This window comes from Gopherus flavomarginatus, chromosome 21 (genome assembly GCF_025201925.1).
Source record: "Gopherus flavomarginatus isolate rGopFla2 chromosome 21, rGopFla2.mat.asm, whole genome shotgun sequence".
Taxonomy (NCBI): Eukaryota; Metazoa; Chordata; order Testudines; family Testudinidae; genus Gopherus; species Gopherus flavomarginatus.
This window is the reverse complement of record NC_066637.1, coordinates 17317045-17336250: the sequence shown is the minus strand read 5'-3', so window position 1 is coordinate 17336250 and position 19206 is coordinate 17317045. Positions and strand designations below refer to the sequence as shown.

The window sequence follows — 19206 nt, the reverse complement described above, 5'->3', positions numbered from 1 at the left end:
GCTCCGCCATAGAGTCCAAGGGGAAGAGCCCCTCTCCCTGCGGGACGCTCTAGCCAGCAGGAGCTGCCATAGAGTCCAAGGGGAAGAGCCCCTCCCCCTCCGGGACCTCTAGCCTGCAGGCTCCGCCATAGAGTCCAAAGGGAAGAGCTCCCCCGAGACGCTCTAGCCTGCAGGCTCCGCCATAGAGTTCTCCCCCGGGTGGGCGGGGCAGCGAAGGGCCCGGATTTCCGGTCCCTTCCCGCCGAAGATGGCGGACAGCGAGTACGAGTCGGTGCTGTGCGTCAAACCGGAGGTGCACGTGTACCGGGTGCCGCCGCGGGCCTCCAACCGCGGGTACAGGTGAGCCGGGCCCCTCCGGGCTCCCACCGGGGCAGGATCGCGGCGGGGGCGGACCCGGGACCGGGGATCCACTGAGCCCCCCGGGACCCGCCTGTCTCTGGCCGGGGGGATCCTCGCGCGGCTCCAGCTGGGAATCTCCGTGGGGCCTGGGCCCGGGCCGGGCCCTTCTCTCCACAGCCCCGTCTCCAGCCTCCCGCTCTCCGTGATCAGGGTCGCCCCCCCCCATCACGAGCATTTATCTCCCCGCTCGTTTCGCAACTGCGGCACCTCGAGGTCACAGCCGAGAGCAGGTTTCCAGCGTGCCAGGCGCTGTACATAGGGAGACAGGCTCTGCTCCGAAGGGGAGAGTGAAAACTGAGGCTCAAGGTGGGGAATGGCCCCCACCCATCTTCACCCCGGAGATGTGAGTTACACTGGCTCAGACATAACTGCCCTGAAGTCTGGTGCTGTGACCAAGGCAGCAATCTCGTGGCCTACACTTACTGGGAAAGCAGATGCAGAGCTGACCCCTGAGGTAGCTGAGACCCCAGTTGAGCGTGGGGAGACATGGGGAGGGAAGGACAACAGCCAAACATGTTTGCCCTGGACTTGCCCAAGATCAGCCAGCCCGGCAGTGGCAGAAGCAGGAGTACAAGCCAGATCTTGGTAGTCCTAGTCTAGTGGTTTATCCATTAGATACACTGCCTCTCAATTAGGCTTTGAGTATTAAAATCATTCTACAAGCTACGTTAATTTCTAAGGATCTCCTTTTTCCCAGGGTTGTAGACTGCATTTTTGTCATTAGTGGTACGGTGTATTCTGCGTCAGACACGTACAGCAATCGTTACCCAAGACAGCATCAGAGACTGTTTTAATATGATTATTTTTTTTTTAAATGGGTAACAAGGTAGGGAGAGAATAGCAGTTGAAACAGGCAGCATGGAGAGTGCGGAAAACATCAGTTAATACAACTGATTGTCACACTGTGTAGAACTGCGTTTGAAACACAGAGCAAAGAAAAGTGAAGTGAAAGCTTATTGCATTATAGCAGTGGCTCTCAGTCTTTCCAGACGACTGTACCCCTTTCAGGAGTCTGATTTGTCTTGTGCACCCCAAGTTTCACCTCACTTAAAAACAACTTGCTGACAAAATCGGACATAAAAATACTCAAGTGTCATAGCACCCATTTACAGAACAATTGCTGACTTTCTCATTTTTTTTACCATATAATTATAAAATAAATTACAGTATAACTATTGTACTTACATTTCTGTGTATAGAGCAGCATAACCAAGTCATTGTCGATATGAAAATTTAGTTATAGCCTCTTGTAAAACTGGACAAATAGAGGAATTGATGTACCCCTGGTGGTTGAGAACCACTGCATTACAGGATGTTGACCCCTCACCCTGTTTTCTTGCAGCCCTTCTGGGATTCTTGGGCTGACTTACTTTATAGGAGGTCATCATCTTCTCAGTTTGTGGAATGCGAGGTCTTTTAGTCCAATAGTTAGAGATGGAAAGAAATAGTGAGTTCCTTAAAGTGATCATTTTAGATCCAGTCTTGACTTGGTTTATAGACTGCAACAGCAATTGCAAACAACAAACCTGAAGGAAAAAAAGGCATGGGCTCTTTAGCTCTGTTCTAGTAGATCTGTATTGTGTGTTTAACAAGGCCCAGCAACAGTGCATCAAACTGGCTGTGTTCGCTCACTCTATCAGGGATTCACCTGCTACGTTGGCGGAGGTCATGTAAAACCTCATTGTGGTCACATGAGGTATTTTGGTAGCATCTTTTATACAATGCAACAAGCTCAAAACTCCTTAGAAGCACTCCTGTGAAAAAATGATCCCCATTTACAGATGGGGAAGTTGAGGTTCAGCAATGAAGTAAAATGCACCAACTTTCACACTGTGTCAGTTAAAAAGCCAAGAGAAGAGCTCGAATCCTGCCTGCCAGTCTCAGCTCTAACTGCTAAACAATGCTTCCTTCTCCCAGATAGTATCCTAGGGCTTGTCTACATCAGAAAGTTGCAGCGCTGGTGAGGGAGTTACAGCGCTGCAACTTTGAAGGTGTACACATCTGCAGGGCACCACCAGCGCTGCAACTCCCTGTTTGCAGCGCTGGCCGTACTCCCGTTTTGTCTCGGGTGTAGAGGATCCAGCGCTGGTGATCCAGCGCTGGTAATCCAATGTAGACACTTACCAGCGCTTTTCTTGACCTCCGTGGAAGGAGGAAGCCTCTGGTAATCAAGCTGGTCTCCTTTCCCGGTTTGCTCTCTCGTTCCCGGAGCCCAGAGCAAGCAGGTCTCCTTCCCTGCGGTTTGCTGGGTGGCTCCGGGAACGAGAGAGCAAACCGCGGCGAAGCGGGTCTCCTTTCCCGGTTTGCTCTCTCGTTCCCGGAGCCCAGAGCAAGCAGGTCTCCTTCCCTGCGGTTTGCTGGGTGGCTCCGGGAACGCGAGAGCAAACCGCGGCGAAGCGGGTCTCCTTTCCCGGTTTGCTCTCTCGTTCCCGGAGCCCCGAGCAAGCAGGTCTCCTTCCCTGCGATTTGCTGGGTGGCTCCGGGAACGAGAGAGCAAACCGCGGCGAAGCGGGTCTCCTTTCCCGGTTTGCTCTCGCGTTCCCGGAGCCCAGAGCAAGCAGGTCTCCTTCCCTGCGGTTTGCTGGGTGGCTCCGGGAACGAGAGAGCAAACCGCGGCGAAGCGGGTCTCCTTTCCCGGTTTGCTCTCTCGTTCCCGGAGCCCAGAGCAAGCAGGTCTCCTTCCCTGCGGTTTGCTGGGTGGCTCCGGGAACGAGAGAGCAAACCGCGGCGAAGCGGGTCTCCTTTCCCGGTTTGCTCTCGCGTTCCCGGAGCCCAGAGCAAGCAGGTCTCCTTCCCTGCGGTTTGCTGGGTGGCTCCGGGAACGAGAGAGCAAACCGCGGCGAAGCGGGTCTCCTTTCCCGGTTTGCTCTCTCGTTCCCGGAGCCCAGAGCAAGCAGGTCTCCTTCCCTGCGGTTTGCTGGGTGGCTCCGGGAACGAGAGAGCAAACCGCGGCGAAGCGGGTCTCCTTTCCCGGTTTGCTCTCGCGTTCCCGGAACCCCCCTTGAAGCCGCCCAACAGCGCTGCAGTGTGGCCACATCTAACACCACTTGCAGCGCTGGTTGCTGTAAGTGTGGCCACTCTGCAGCGCTGGCCCTATACAGCTGTACTAATACAGCTGTAACAACCAGCGCTGCAAAACTTTAGATGTAGACATGGCCCTACTGTGCAGCTGCTTCTTTCAAAGGCCTGCATTTTCAATTGTATTAAAACCTCCTTTGGAGGACAGGCCTGCAATTCCACGCCATGGCATGCTGAGGCAAATGGCTGAGCCGAGGACGGTGGCGTTAGGTGGCGATGAATACCACATCTGTCTTCCAAAGCAAACATCTGTGCAAATGGTATTTCAGCTGACAGAGAGAATTGGGCAGAAAATCCAAGAAGGGAGGTTAAACATGCAAAAAGATCTTTCCAAAACAAATCTACGTATTAACCTGACAGTGCTTGGCCTGGATTATGTAATGTAATTTGCTTGAGTCATAGTTATATCCTGCTCCTGAGCTCTGCGCCCCATTTGTTTGTTTAATATGCCTGTTATGTCCTACCGTAACCATGTCATCGTTGATCCTCCAAGCTGCTCCCTGTGGGCAGAACCCCATGGCCTTCTGGACTGGTGAAGGGGCCTGCCTGGGCGGAGCAACGTACAAGATCAGGGCCTTATAATGTAAGCTTTTTGGGGCAGGGACTTTTCTCTTCTTGTAGGTCTGTAGAGTCCCTACTGCTCTAGGGCAGAGGCTTTCTTTTTGTTCTGTGCACGTACAGCGCCTAGCACAGGGGGAGCAGCGATCCCTGACCTGGGCTACGATGCAGCAGTATGGCGCAATTAATAATAGTAGCCTAGTAAATTCCTTTATGGTGCCCTAGGCACTGCTGCAATACAAAGAGTGATAATAGAGGGACTTTTGAAGCCGAAGATTTGAGTGACTTTTCTGACGTTAAGTCTTTTTCTCCGACAGAGCTGCAGAGTGGCAGCTGGATCAGCCATCATGGAGTGGCAGGCTGCGGATAACGTCCAAGGGGAAGATGGCTTTCATTAAACTGGAGGATAAGAATTCAGGTAAAGGAAAAGCCATATACAGCATTCATGTGCTTTACACCTAGGTTTTCTCCCCTCCGTTTCCTTCCTGAAAGATCCCAGATGTAGGGTGACGTTAATTGGAAACTGGGTACTGGGGTGTTTTTACAAGCTGGAGTGGTGCTAAAACCAGAGAGGCTGCCTGCTCAGGAGACTGCTTCCTTTCCCTGTCCTGTAATTCTTTGGAGAGGGTTGCCACTTGCCATGCAGCTTTGCTGTGGGCTTTTACACTCCTTCATCTTGTGCATTGCTTGGATGTCCCCGCAATGGGTGCCTTGGAGAAAAACTCGCTTCAGTAACAGGATTGGAGCTGCCATCTTCCCCATGTGACAGAATGACTTCATGTGGGGGCTGAAAAGTGCCTTGGAAGCTAATAAAGAGGCCGGGGAGAAGGAAGTATCTGCGTTGTGAAATGAGTCGGGTCTGTGCTCTTGATAAAAAGCTGCAGGTCAACAAGTGGGAAAACTTGTCTGGCTCCAACCTGTGAAGTCCACAGAAAAGAACTTTCCATCTCTAGCCCCAGCCCAGTAATTCTCCTCCCAGGCTGCTAGTCCTTCCTGGGTAGTGGATGTTACAGCAGAACGTTAGGTGTAGCTACCGTGGCTTAATGATGTGGTGCTTTTGTGTTCACAAGCAGATGTACAGACACTGTGTGAGTGGTGCATCCTAGGAAATACACTTCTGCTAGGCTGGAGTATTCACTATAATTCTCCCATCTCCCCAGGCAGGAACCTTCATCATTGCAGCCCTCACTCTGGGTGATGGGAACTCCATGTGGCTCCCTGGGGAGCCCTGTTGTTCTCCCCACACCAAGTTCAGGTCAGAAATGGGTTGGTCACTGAAGATAAACAGTTCTCTCTCTCTCTCTCCACCCCCAATTGCCTGTGGCTCTCTGTGGCTGCAATGTCCTTGGCCCCTCTTTCTCCCAGGATTTCTTGTGTGGGAGTGCATTGCTCTTACGGTCAGCAGAGTAGCCAGGAAGTGTGTTCATTCGGGGTCAGTAGCTGTCAGAGTCTTGTTATCTAAAGCTGGAAGAATTAAGGGGTCTCAGTCTAAAAGAGGAAGTGTGGTCTAACTGTTAGAACCCAGAATGAGAATCCCTTAGATCCTGGGGATAAAACCTACCATTCAGGAGTGTCGTCACACTTAATTCGTTGTGTGTAAAGTGCTGTCTCTGTATGTATTGTATCCTGGTGAAGAATGGGAGAACACTGGGGTATTGAACTATTGTGTGTTTCCTACTCTTGTTTCTAGGAGAACTTTTTGCCCAGGCACCTGTGGACCAGTTTCCTAGCATCGCTGTAGAGGGTGTGACAGATTCCAGCAGATATTTTGTCATCCGGGTTGAAGATGAAAGTGGTATGGGCGGTGATCAGATCCCTTTTCTTCTGCAAACTGAAGCATACAGATCTTGGGGAATACGTTTCTTTAGAAGGTTTCCATTATTATTATTCTGATGTGAAGGGTTCTTGATTTGAAAGAGATAAATGTACATTACATCTAAAGTGCAGCATAGAAGTGTAGGGCAGTGGATTGCACAAGAGATTGGTAATGGGATCAGGAGCCTTTCAGTCCAGATCCATCTTAAAGTCAATAATGATCAGAAATTGTTACTGTCAGACTATGGTTCAGCCTCGTGCATGAAATGACTTCTCTGTCTACACTAAAGCTGATCTGAAAAACTTTCATAGGACCATGTTATGTCGGAAATTGCAGTTCCATCAAAATTGAAACACTTTCGAAATCATGTCAGTTTTTCCAAAATTTAGTTTTGGAGAAAAAACAAAATAAAAGTTCTGACAGAGTCAAAATGTCTCATTTCCACATCCTTGGGGCCAAAAACTTCATTTTCTTGTTTAGCAATTCCTTTTCATTTTGAATTTTTTTTAAAATTTTGTATTATGTATAATTTATAATACAGATCAAAATTGAAATAGTTTTGATCAATCCAAAACAATTTTTTCACAGAACTTTCGTTTTCAAAGAATTTATGAATTTTGGGGATTTGTTTCAATTCAAAACAAAGCCAGATTTCACAATGCTTTGTGAAGTAGGATTTCTATCCTCCACTCAATTCTAGTTTTCACACTGAATCAGTTAAAAAAACAATTTAGTTAAGCTGTGCAAACCCCTGTGTGGATAAATGTATATTAGTTTTAAACTGGTTATGTCAGTTTAGTTTATGCGTGTAAATTTACCAACAGAAGCTAAACTGATATAAGACCAATATAAGAGAGTTCACATGCAGTTACGCTGGCTTAATGAAGTCTGTTTAAAATTGCACCTTTAATTAAACTGGGATGACTTTGTGTAGACCAGGCAATAGTCCAGTTCGTAGTAGGAAGTGACACCATGATACAAAAAGCATTCTTGATTGGCATTCTCAGCAAAGAGGCCAGGGCTACAATAGGCCACAGGTCATGGGTGAGAAGCAAGTGGGAGAGGATAGGGAAGCACCTACTGGTGCTAGCTATATTGTATCATTTCTGTGAATAAACAAACTCTCTGTCTCCAGCGCTGTCAATTTAACACCATTTGCCAATATTAAATCCACTTAATTTTTTTTAAATGAGTTTCACAGAACCATCTCAAGGTTGCAAGATTCCAGGCCTAGATGTTTTATGACCTGAATAAAGGCTGGTTGTGGTGCAGGGTGGAGAGCTGGCTATTGCAGTGGGAGGAGAACCTGCTTTCTCTTAAATGTGCGAGTGAGAGAGAATATAGGGGAGAAGGGTGTCAAACAGTGGAAGGTCCTGAAAGGTAAATTTAAACTGCTGAACAATATTCTCAGGGCTGAGGGGATAGGCTTCACTTTAACCATAAAGGAACCAAATGATGAGAGAGTGTTCAAACCTGGAGTTAGGGTAAATGTCGCGGGTTCTGAGTGGCTCTTAAGTGGGGCTGCAAACTGGGTGTCGCAGGGCACCCAAAGAAAGGCATTTACTAGGAACTCTGATTTACTTGTATAGACCTGGGCCCCCATTGTGCAGGGTGAGGTATGCACACAGAACAAACCCAATGGCAAAGGCCAGGGAGGATGCTGAGGTGCGGCTAGATGTCATTGAACAGTATCTTCTTGTGGTGGAGCGTTCACGTCGGATATCTAATACTGTCTCTGCTTCCCTTCTCCCACCTCTTTAACCCTTGGAGGGGGAAAGCTAGCCTTTAGCCCATGTGATCTTGGGACACTCCTGATGCTGGAAAACTCCAACCTGAAAGCCAGCTTTTGGGTCTTCGTTTGGGATAAATTGGAAACATAGGTCAGCGCTGTTGGATAGATGGTCCCTTTGATCCAGCTACCCTGTAGAGGAGAAACAGTTGCCCCCGGCTGGTCGGCTGAGCAAGGCAGAGGCTGGGACGAGAAATCGAATTCAGTGATTAAATATGCTCTCCTGAGTCCTAAGAGAATGGCAGGGCTATGAAATGTGAAACCACAATGCAGGGAGAGCCAATGTCTGCTCTTCACTTGTGGAGGGTTGTTAATTTATTATTGAACCTGGCATTCGCTCTCGTTTGTTTCCCAGGGCGCCGTGCATTTATCGGAGTTGGATTTGTAGACCGAGGGGACGCTTTTGACTTCAATGTAGCCATTCAAGACCACTTTAAGTGAGTTTTCTTCTCTTCCTTTGCTTTCTGGGCTGGGCCATTTCTGTGGCATTCGCACAGTTGGCGGTGTTCCCCGAAATTGCTGGGGTTGTAAGCTGTTCGCTCTCGACTCACTAAGGAGGGGAAGCAGGGTCAGGGGAGTGTTATGTGGCAGACGGGTCCTGTTGAGCCGGTTTAGTTCCTTTCTTTATACAGAGAAACAAATGTGGAACATCTTTGTCTTGCCAAAATTTCCCAAGCTCCCCATAGAGGAGGTGAGACTTATCCCTGCTGGGCCTTCACGTGCCAGTCCCCATGGGTGCCTCCCTGGCTGCTGTTTCCCCTTTGTCTCCTTCCTCCAAAGTGCTGGTTGCCATTTTTATTCTCGTCCTGTGGCCAGATGAAGGGGTGAGCGACCACCTCTGAGAGGCTTGAATATAGTTCTACCCACTAGCAGAGAATGAGGCTGTGCACTAGCCCAGGGAGGTCATTTGCTCCTCCCTGCACTGCGGGCCTGTCAGGTTAGCAGAGCAGTGAGAAAGTGACTGAGCAACTGTCCCTTCCAGGCATCGGACATGCTGGCTGATTCGGTTGGGCTGCTGTCACTTTGACTAGCAGGAATAGCTTTCTCTGCGCTGCTTCCCTGCGTGTAACTGCAGCTGGCTAGTCCTCAGGCCACATAAGCATATTGAAAGAGCCACTGCTGCACTGGGGCAGGCTTTAAAAATGAACTTGGTCACATAGTCCCTTAAAACAGCCTGCTGGTTTTCTGCACACTTTCTTCCCTGCCCGTTACCTTGGGTATCCACTGAGCTGCTTTCAGGAATCCACGCAAGTAGATTTGTTTAAAGGGACAACTCAAAATGGCTCCTGGCACGGCTGAGAGTGCCTACTTCAGGGCAGACTCTCAAAACACAAGGCAGAGACCCCAAGCTGGTGGCGTGTTCTGTAGTTAGATTTCACCAAGCCAGTAACAAATGTGAACTCCTGACGCACAATAACAGTCTTACCATGGAGTCACAGACAGCCCTCTTGGTCACGACAGTCTATCTTGCCACCCAGGCAAGCTGGACTTAGTGACAGCTGGTTGCCATACACCAACGCTCACAAAAAGATTCAAGTTGCTTCCAGTCCCAAGAGACCAGTCACTTACCCGAGGTCAGTTTGTACTTGAGATCTCACACCCTAACCGACACTTGTAGCCAATCTTATAGTAAACTGGGGATTTATTAACTCGGAAAAAGAAATGAGTTGTTTACAACATATTTTACACAAAGGAGTCGTTCTGTGGTTCCAAAAGGTGACAGAGTTGTAATAATCTATCAGCACTGAATGTCTTTTAGGGCTCACCAGGTTGATCCTGGGAATCTCTGCTTCTGGGCCCCACCTCCAGCCCTGTGGGAGTCAGAATATTTTCTTGTGTCCCTGTTTTATCCCCTTCTTCCAACTTTCAAGGTGATGGGCTGGGTTTGCTTGTGCATAGCACCTTCATGGGCGTGAGGGGGCCATTTACCAAGTCTTTGTATCGTGATGTTCCACAGTGGTCCATTTAGTTTTGATAGTCCTTCTCGATGAGCGGTGGACCAGTCCCCTAGGCTGGATTCACAAGTTCGGAGCAGTCATTTTTACAGTTATAAAGCAAACCTTCCATATCTTCTTATAGCATGGGATACAGACGTGACAAGTTAAATTAATGCATGCAGCAATTTACGAGCATCCCATAGCTTCTCAACACATTCTTACATGTCTAACACCTCTCCTGAACAATACTAACATACGGGTGAGCTGGCACCTGGTCTGCCAGCATCACAGCCCAACTGAGAATTTTATAAAAATAAGCTGTTATAATACCTGGTGAAAAATACACAGCATAAGTAGGCTGGTTTTGAGCAAATAAGCGTTCCCCTGTAGAGTGTGCTTTCCAACCAATGCAGTATTAACAGCAGAGCTGACTGAATAATTTCAAACCAAAAATGAATGTTTATGGTTTCTCATTGAAACAAAAAACTGAAAAAAGTTTCTGTCAGGCAGAAGCAATACTGTTCGACTGTCTATTCACAGCAACAGTTTTGAAACCATATGTTTTTGATTTTTTTCTAAACAAATTGTTTGGACGTTTCCAGGATGTTTGTTGGCAGAAACTCTTTGCTGAATTTGACCAGTAGCTTTGGTGCCCCAAAATGCATTATTTGGCAAATAGTAAAAATTTTGCCCAGCTCTAATTGAAGGCCCAAAGTGAAACTGGCTTCACTGATTTTAACTGTCGGGGCCCAGAGAAATGCAAAAAAAACCCAGATTGGATTTTAAAAATTCATTGTTAAGACTGTGCCGCCAATGTGAGAAATGCAGCTTGTTTCCAATATGGGTTTTGAACGGGCTGCATTCCTTGTAGCAGCGCCATGAGCAGCTCTCGTATGGGCTCTGTCCTCATTTTACCCCTCTCGTTTTCCCTGCACAGGTGGGTTAAACAGCAGAGCGAGCTTGCAAAACAAGCCCAGAACCCGGATCAGGGACCCAAGCTAGACCTGGGCTTCAAGGAGGGACAGACCATCAAACTGAACATTGCGGTGAGGTGCTTTTCTTGCTTCCACCAAGTAAAACTCCCCCAGCACCCTCCTTCGAGGCAATCCCAGCGCTCATCTTGCCATATGGAGTTTGATTGTAGAGTTTGTTTGAGACACGGGGAAGCTCAGCTTTACAGGTGTGTAAGGCTAACTTTCCTGGTACCAGCCCTCTAAGAATGATCAGTCTGGCTCTGCCAAAGCCAGATACTGGTTGCAATTTTGATGAGGTCGTAGCAGTGTGACGGGGTTTTGCTAAAATTCCAGTAACCCTGTGCCCAGTCACACCAACATGTTAGATGGGTTTAAAAAAGACGACGTGTGGGGAATGTTTCCAGACCATCTCCTTGTTCTCTTCTGCTAAATTCAGTTTTAGTAATGGGCAAAAAATGACCTGCTTTAGCTAGTGGAGGTAGCCAAAGCCTGCAGCTCTTCTCCCTTCCTCCCTCCCCACTGTCTGCCTGGGCTGCAGCGGGAAAGCACTGGAAATCGGGTTGCTGGAGGAATGTTAGTGTAATACATCAGTGGGGGAGGAGGGGGGAGTTGTCCCCCTCTGCCCGATCCACAGAGGATGGGAATCTGTGACCCCTCCTAACTACAGAACTAGTCTCTAGCTCAAGCTGTACAGGCTCTTGCATTTGGCACTGGAGGTCCCTGGTGATGGCCAAGATGGCAGTGGGACTTCAAAGGGAAGCAACCTCTCTCCTGCCCCGCCCCTAGACTCTCTGTTGTGCTCAGCAGCATAAAAGAATCAGTGGGCGTAAGAGGCTTCCCATGAGCAACAACAACTGGAGACAGTTGTGCCGGAGCACCGTCTGAGGCTCACAACAGCTGCAGTGACGTTGATGTTACAAATCGTGTATTTTTAATTTCCCTTTAGAACATGAAGAAAAAAGAAGGAGCAGCTGGGAACAGCAAACCGCGCCCAGCAGGGCCTGGGGGCCTCAGCCTGCTCCCCCCGCCTCCTGCAGGGAGATCTCCTGCTCTGATCCCTCCTCCAGGGGAGCCGCTTCCATCATGCCCTGTGGATTCCCAGCCAACAAGTGGTGCTAGCACAGGTCTGTGTTCATGGGCGAGCTTCATTTTCTTTAGGTCTATTTATACCTGCCAATGCTGCTTATGTGCTGCCCATTACCCTGGTATCTGGGAGCATGTCTGTGGCACTTCTCAGCACAGTGTGAGAGAGATCAAAATTACCTCTAGGAAAGACGCATCTTTTCTTTTAAGCCAGTTCCTTTCACTGACGGGCTGATTCCTTCCAGTTTGGAGATTGTTTCTACGCTGTTTAGGGGGATCCTTGTTTAGACAGGTGCCTTGTGGTGAGCTGTGAACATGACAAGATTCAGGATCAGTCTGGCAAGTTTGTTCCATGATTGCAGAACTCACTGGCTCCTACACCTTTCCCCAGTCTAACAGGATTCAACCTGGCCTCTGTCAGCTGCAGCATCCCAAATGAGTGTAGCACATGGTGGGGAACATAGAGAGAAGACTGGCCCTCAAGTAACTCAGCCCTGGGCCATCCGAGCTTTGAAAATGAGAAGAAAGGTCTTGAACTAATCCTAGAATTCAACCCACAGCCAACGCAAGGGCCTGGTGTAATGTGTTCACGAGTTTTTGATTCTGTTTAAATGGTGAGGTACTCACCTGCTGCAGTGTCCAGATATCTCCCTGCACCAACCCCACATGATGTGAATTGCAGTAGTATGGTGCCATGTGACACATGCATTGATCACTGCAGTCTTGTAAGGGACGGGCAGCTGAAAACCCTTCTGAGGACTCTTTAGCAGGGCTCAGCAGCAGCTGAGAAGTTGGCCAGCTATGCAGCTAGATCTAAGCAGACTTGAGAGAGGATGTTTGAAGGGAACTGACATGACTAACTAGCTCAGGTAATAGATCTGATACAATCAAACTACTTGAATCCTCATCACCCAGCAATCACACTGGTGGTTAACTGGTGAATGGCAACTACATAGGCTAGGCAGGCCCAGTCCTGTCATGGCAGAAGTTAACATAAAACTTCCTCTTTCCCTGAGACATTGCAGCCTGCATTTAGCACAGTGACAAAAGGGAGGCTAAAGCATCAGCATAGGAGCTAACAGAGGTTTCTGTCCTGGCCAGTCATAGTGTAACAAACGTGTGGCATTATCATGTGGTTTCTGATCGTTATCACCTCCTCCGGGCTTGCATCTGCATGGCTTATAAACATTGCTTCCCTTGGGAGCTCCTGCACATACCTTGAGATGGTGGACTTGTCTCTGGTCTCTTAAGAGACCACCTGTTTATGCCCCCATGGTACCATCCGCCATCCAGCGAAGGAGCTAGTTAAATCTTACTTCCAAGGGAATTGCTCAGGTAGGATCAATATGGTCACTTGAGTTTACGCAGCTGTGTTTCCGAAGCAATCCTGGGAGACAAAGTTCAGTGACGCTGGACAACATGTTAATTTCACTTCTCCTGTCTCTTCTGTGGAGCACTAACCTTGTGCTGGACCCCAGGATTATTTTTGTGCCAGTGCCAAGATCTTGTGATCACTTTTTTTTAACTGTGGAAAACCTTTTATTAATAATCCCTTGCCCCTAATTAGTGCTTTTTAATCAATAGATCTTTGTGAAGTGCTTTGAGGTCAGTATCCTCCCCACTTTACAGATGGGGAAACTGAGGCACACAGTGGTGACTTGCCCAAGGTCAACCAGCAGGCTTGTATCAAAAGGGATTTGGAGCAATCACATTTCTGAATTGCTCTGCTCTGGCTCCACTCCAGCTCTGGGCAAAAATCTACTGGTCCATGCTCCACTCCAGAGCCCTGAGTAGCAGAATCATAGAATCAAAGAATATCAGGGTTGGAAGGGACCTCAGGAGGTATCTAGTCCAACTCCCTGCTCAAAGCAGGACCAATTCCAACTAAATCATCCCAGCCAGGGCTTTGTCAAGCCTGACCTTGAAAACCTCTAAGGAAGGAGATTCTACCATCTCCCTTGGTAACCCATTCCAGTGCTTCACCACTCTGAGTGAAAATTTTTCCTAATATCCAACCTAAACCTCCCCCACTGCAACTTGAGACCATTATTCCTTGTTCTGTCATTTGCTACCACTGAGAACAGTCTAGATCCGTCCTCTTTGGAACCCCCTTTCCGGTAGTTGAAAGCAGCTATCAAATCCCCCCTCATTCTTCTCTTCTGCAGACTAAACAATCCCAGTTCCTTCAGCCTCTCCTCATAAGTCATGTGCTCCAGCCCCCAGTCATTTTTGTTGCCCTCCGTTGGACTCTTTCCAATTTTTCCACATCCTTCTTGTGGTGTGGGGCCCAAAACTGGACACAGTACTCCAGATGAGGCCTTACCAAAGTCGAATAGAGGGGAATGATCACATCCCTCAATCTGCTGGCAGTGCCCCTACTTATACAGCCCAAAATGCCATTAGCCTTCTTGGCAACAAGGACACACTGTTGACTCATATCCAGCTTCTCATCCACTGTAACCCCTAGGTCCTTTTCTGCAGAACTGCTGCCTAGCCACTCGGTCCCTAGTCTGTAGGGGAAGTAGAAATAGGAGTAGAACCCAGGTGTCTGGGTGATCAGAATTCTGGTTTGTTCTGACAGCACTTTGCGTCTGTGAATGTAAGAGTTCAGCCTGGCAGATGCATTGTGGGAGGCCTGTGAGGCTGGGAATGTCTATTGTATCTCTAGACAGAGACAAAAATTGTGACCTCTCATTGGTGCCATGTGTAGTGTCACTTTTCAGCATGGAACCAGGCTGTAAATATAACTGGCCACATTAGGTTTGGCTTTGGCTAATGCCATCAGTCTCCGCCTTCCGAGGCCACTGGTGCTGCTGCTTGGTCTGCCGTAGAGATCTCGAAGAAGCAGCTCAAGCCAGAAGTTGCACCAGTTCGACTAGTTGGCTAAAAAACCAACGTAGGTAAGCCAGTGAGAGGAGCTAGGTGGACATAGCTAGGTTTCCATCTGTCTTGTATTGGTTTTATTGGCAAAGATGTGGTGCCTGCCTGGGGCCATAAGGAACTGGGGTTGGTGGGAAATAACTGATGGGGGTGAAATCTGAACTTTCTTTTTTCTTTTCCTTCCTTTGAATTTCCTGGTTGCCGGCAGATGTCTCTTTGTCTTGGCCACAGCCCGGTGGTGCCACCACAGCTGCCAGCGCCGATATCTGGGGAGACTTTGCCAAAGCGTCAGGGTGAGGCCATTCCTGCTGTTCAGTGTGGTGTGTAGCTGAGGGGTGGCTGGCTGGGTGGGAACGGTTACATTGTATTGGGAGTCCTGGAGAGCAAATCCCCATCACCACTGGATAGTTCAGCCTTGCCAGTGGCAACACAGGCATCCTCCGGGATGCTCCTGGTGCACGTCTCCGTTCTCGAGTGAGAAGGGATGGCTGTCCTCGACCCCTTTGTTTAAACTGCCAGCTAGGTGAAGGGTGAGTTAATGTGGACATTCATGGTAGAAACAGGACTGAGTGCTCCTGTATTTGTTGGTGTTCTTTATTGTCCGCTAACTTCCCTATTGTCTGTCACTGCAGCCTGTTCAAATGGTTACTGTTAGCGAGCCATTAACAGCTCAAGCAGGCCCCCGGGGCATCTCAACCACAGGCTTGTCTTCACTAGCAAGAAAAGGTGGGTTTACCCTAGGATAACTACCCCGCGCAGCCATCCTGTTGGGAGAACAGGAGGAGACAGGGCACTGTTGGTCTACTGCAAGGTAAACTAAGTGAGGTCAACACTGGGTGTGGGGGACAGTGTTGACCTTGTCTTGCTACCTCCGGGAAGCACACAAAGTGCCTTGTCTCCATAACTGCTGCACCTTTCTCACTGTACAACCCCCCTTTCAAAGCAGTGAAGGTAAAGCGTGTGTGTGTGAACTAAGGGTCTGTCTTGGCTGCAGTTAGCCTGGGTGACTGGTAGTGAGTTAGCGGAGCCTGGGTGTGAGCAGCCCGTCCAGTTACTGTGTCCTCACTAGTGCTATGCGCCCCTGGGTGTGTTGCTAAGACTTCTGGGAGACACAGTCCATCATTTTTTGCTGAGCTTCTCTATGATTCTTCCCCAGTGAATTGTGGGTGAACTTGTCTGTCCTTCTGAGCACCCAGGAGAATCATGGGAAGGCGCTGGAGGACTGTCAACATGATTTTAGCCTGCATTCTTACTGCAGAGCGGGAGGGTTCTCAGCCCCGAGAGAAAGCAGCCCCCAAGCTCTAACTCTGTCCCGCAGCCAGGCCAGCTAGCCCAGGTTTAAAGCCCCAACAGACTTGGGTGGGAGGGGGATAGGGGAGCCTAAGTTAACTCCGCAGTGAAGACCGACACTAAGAGGGGTTTTGGTTTTGATCTCTGCAATATGTGGCAGCTTGGCCAGCATTCACAAAGTAACCAGCCCTTCCAGAGGCAGCCCGCAGCCTTAGCCCAAACCGCCTTCAGCGTCTCAAAGAATGGTTTTGTTTCCTTCCAGGTCTGCATCTACCCAGAATCAGCAGAGCCCAGGCTGGGTTCAGTTCTAAACCAGACATCCCATCTGCTTTCCTGTGTGGATGCTGGGGAAGGAACCTCTTCTCTTCACTGTGGACCAAAGCCTGGGGGAAGCCCCCCTGCACCCTACACTCTGAGCTAACAGGCCACTTCAGGAGATCCCAGTCCATGACTGGTTGCAGCCTTTGTAGCTTTCTTGGGCATTACAAGAAAGGGGCGAGAGCTATGCAAAAACCAAAAAGTGCCCTGTGACTGCAGTGTGGAAATAAGTGCCCCAGCGCTGGGGAGTGTGGGAGAGTGATGCCTTAAACTCTGAACTCTCAACAGAAACCAGCAGCCCCAGCGGCTAGGGCTCTTAATTCTGCTCTGAGATCACAGCAAACCATAGAGGACTATAACCCTGGAGGAGGGGGAGCGATTGTCCCCCCGTTTTCCAAACCAGCACACTGTGGTGTTTACATATTTCCAACAAGGATGCTTTTGCGTATCGCTTTTTCCTCCCTCTCCTTATTTGCAGCCTGTTGACTAACGTAACTGAGGATAGCCAAAGACAGTAACTCAACCCGGTCCCCTTCGACAAACAAGTGCTTTATTAAAGAGCTTGTGGTGAGAAGGGAGCGAAGAGCAGTATCAGAAGACTCCAATTTGGATTCAATCTTGTTAGCATTTGCTGTCTGATGTGCTAATGGGCTCTGCAATAGATGTGGAATGACACATACAATGCAAGCACGTGCGGCAAGGGATCTGCAGGGTTAACAACCGGCTCCCCCTGCCACGGCAGCTGGGTACTGCCATGAGATGCCTTAGCTGGATGCCAGGGGCACTTCTCACCTTGAATAGTTTGTTGTTGGGGTGGTTGGTGGAAGAAATACTCCTCGTCTGGCAGTGGGAAGGACAGTGGGACTGATATCGAGGCAGCAAGACCTTTAGTGCTGCCAAGAATTGTTCTAGTGTCGTCCCTGCCAAGACTTTTCAACAGCAGATTGTTGCATGTCTTCTGAAGTTCTGCCCTGTCGCTGAGACGTGCCTCTTTGAAAGGTGCTAACAACCAGCCTGAGAACTTCTGAGCACTTAGATTAACTACAATAGGTAACTGATGGGGAAGGCTATTAATTGGACTACTCTGATATAATTAGCTATATCTGAGCAAAACTCTGAAATTCCTTATAAGTTTTCATGCTTTGAGACTAAGTCTCTGACATAGCTAGATGCAATGAAGGACAGAGCTTTGGTTGCCTTTTTTATGGAGCTGGGCTTAAAATTTCTCTTTTAAAAAAATATTTTCTTATCTATTTATTTCAAGGTGAAGGCCTTTAACAGTATGAAGTCCTGCTATTTTTGTAAGTGTTCCAACTTGGTCTGTCTGTCTTTTATTATTATTTCAAACTGGATAATGAGGATTTGATTTCTGATATTTAAAAAAAAGAAATCCTGAGAATGTGTTTAATTTTGCCTTTGAGCCACTGGAAGAGCACCTAGGAAAAACAAGTGGGAAATGTAACATTTAATTAACAATAAATTGTTTTGAGGGTAAGTATGATTCCTGTTTGTTTTCCAGAGTTACCTGACCTGGATTAGATAGGCTCTGCTGTGATTGTAGGAGATGATTCCCTGATTTATCATCTGTCTTCTTCCTGATATGAAGAAGGGCACAGCTGGGCACCAGAAGTATATGCACTGAAATACCAAGGCAGTTGCCAAAAGTCTGAGGGCATGGGGGGAAGGCACAGTAGAAAGGTGCTTAATAACAATGACCTTAACATCTAGCACGACCACACAGCACCCAAGTGGACGGAAGGGTACAAATAACCTGACGTGGTGGATGGGGTCTGTTGAACAGCTGGAGTGATGGCTGGCAAGGTGTTCTCCTATGGTGGTGAGAAGAATGAATTGGGTGGACTGTTCAGAGTGTAGCATTTACGAGGCAGCATGTGACAACCAGTAGTGTAGATCTGGCTTATACCCGACCCTGCTTCCATTGCCCTCAAGTGTCAAACCCCCCCCTAAGAGTGAGGGCAGTGCCACCTGTCTTTTACCAAGGAGCTAAGAGCAGAAGCGAGACTCCTGCGCAGATGGGAACTTTGGAAAACATGTGTCATCTGGCTGGCGCCTCCTGCTGGGGAGAGATCAGAGCCTCCTAAGGGCCTGAGCTGAAGCCAGTGGAAAGTCTCCCTTTGTGTTCAGTGGGCTTTGAGAGAGCGCGTGTGTGAGGAACGCTGGTCGGGACTGATTGGACAAGCAAATCCTCTGCCACATCTGCTTACCCCGTCATGATCTCCTTTTGCTGCTAATCTGCTCCTGTATTAACTGGCTAATAAAGCAGGAAGAGAGAGGCCACTTTCTAATGTTGAGCAAGGGAGAAGGGCTGGGAGAATCCTGGAGCCCTGGGATATCCAGCTGGATTATTAGAGACACATTATACCAGTGAGTCTTAGCCCACATGCAGTGTCTCTAGGCTTGTCCCTCTTTTGCACCAGAAGTGAAAGCAATTTTTTACCCAGTGTTCAAGACTGCTGAGGGCTTCACAGTACAAATAGACAGTCTCTGCCCTGAAGAGCTTACAGTCCAAGGCCTTGATCCTGGAGATTCTTACCTGTGAACTGTGTGTGGGCCAGGTGGCAGGGGTACTCTTCCCTTTAAGGCCAGTACCTCCCACTGGTCATCCCTCCTCATCATATGGTGTGGCCCTTTAAGGGTTTGGGGCCCCTCAAGCTTGGCCAGAGACCCGTATCTCCCTCCTGACAAGAGGTCTTTCTGGACGCTGCAGTTCCCTGCCTGCAGTGAGATACCCAGCAGGACAGAGTTCTTACAGCCCAGTATCTCTGCTTTGCTTTCTCTTTGAAGATTATGAACAGGGTAATTGGTTTTTTCTAAGCAAGCACCTTTATTCTTAAGGTAAAAGCATGACAGAGAAAACTAAAAATAAAAGAATCGATGTGCATGCTAATAAGCTTACCAGAAATCACCCTCTGCCTACAAAAGGACTCTGGTCCATGTCAGTCCTTCCACCTCTCCACAGAGGAGTGGGGCCCTCCCCTGGGTGAGAAGGTCCTGTCTGTTGGCTGGATCAGAAAAAGGGCCCTGAGGCAGATTAAATGCAAGCTATTTATCCCCAAGTCCTCT

At 48.6% G+C, this 19206-nt stretch overlaps 1 protein-coding gene across 1 annotated transcript; it reads left to right on the top strand.

Moving 5' to 3' along the window:
- The first annotated feature begins 210 nt into the window (after nucleotides 1-210).
- Nucleotides 211-17617, top strand: NECAP2 (NECAP endocytosis associated 2). Its single transcript, XM_050931274.1, has 8 exons — nucleotides 211-339; nucleotides 4353-4453; nucleotides 5726-5830; nucleotides 7996-8077; nucleotides 10515-10623; nucleotides 11498-11675; nucleotides 14723-14807; nucleotides 16067-17617. The coding sequence occupies exons 1-8, from the start codon at nucleotides 248-250 to the stop codon at nucleotides 16113-16115; spliced, it is 801 nt and encodes a 266-aa protein (XP_050787231.1). The 5' UTR covers nucleotides 211-247; the 3' UTR covers nucleotides 16116-17617.
- The last annotated feature ends 1589 nt before the right edge of the window (nucleotides 17618-19206 follow it).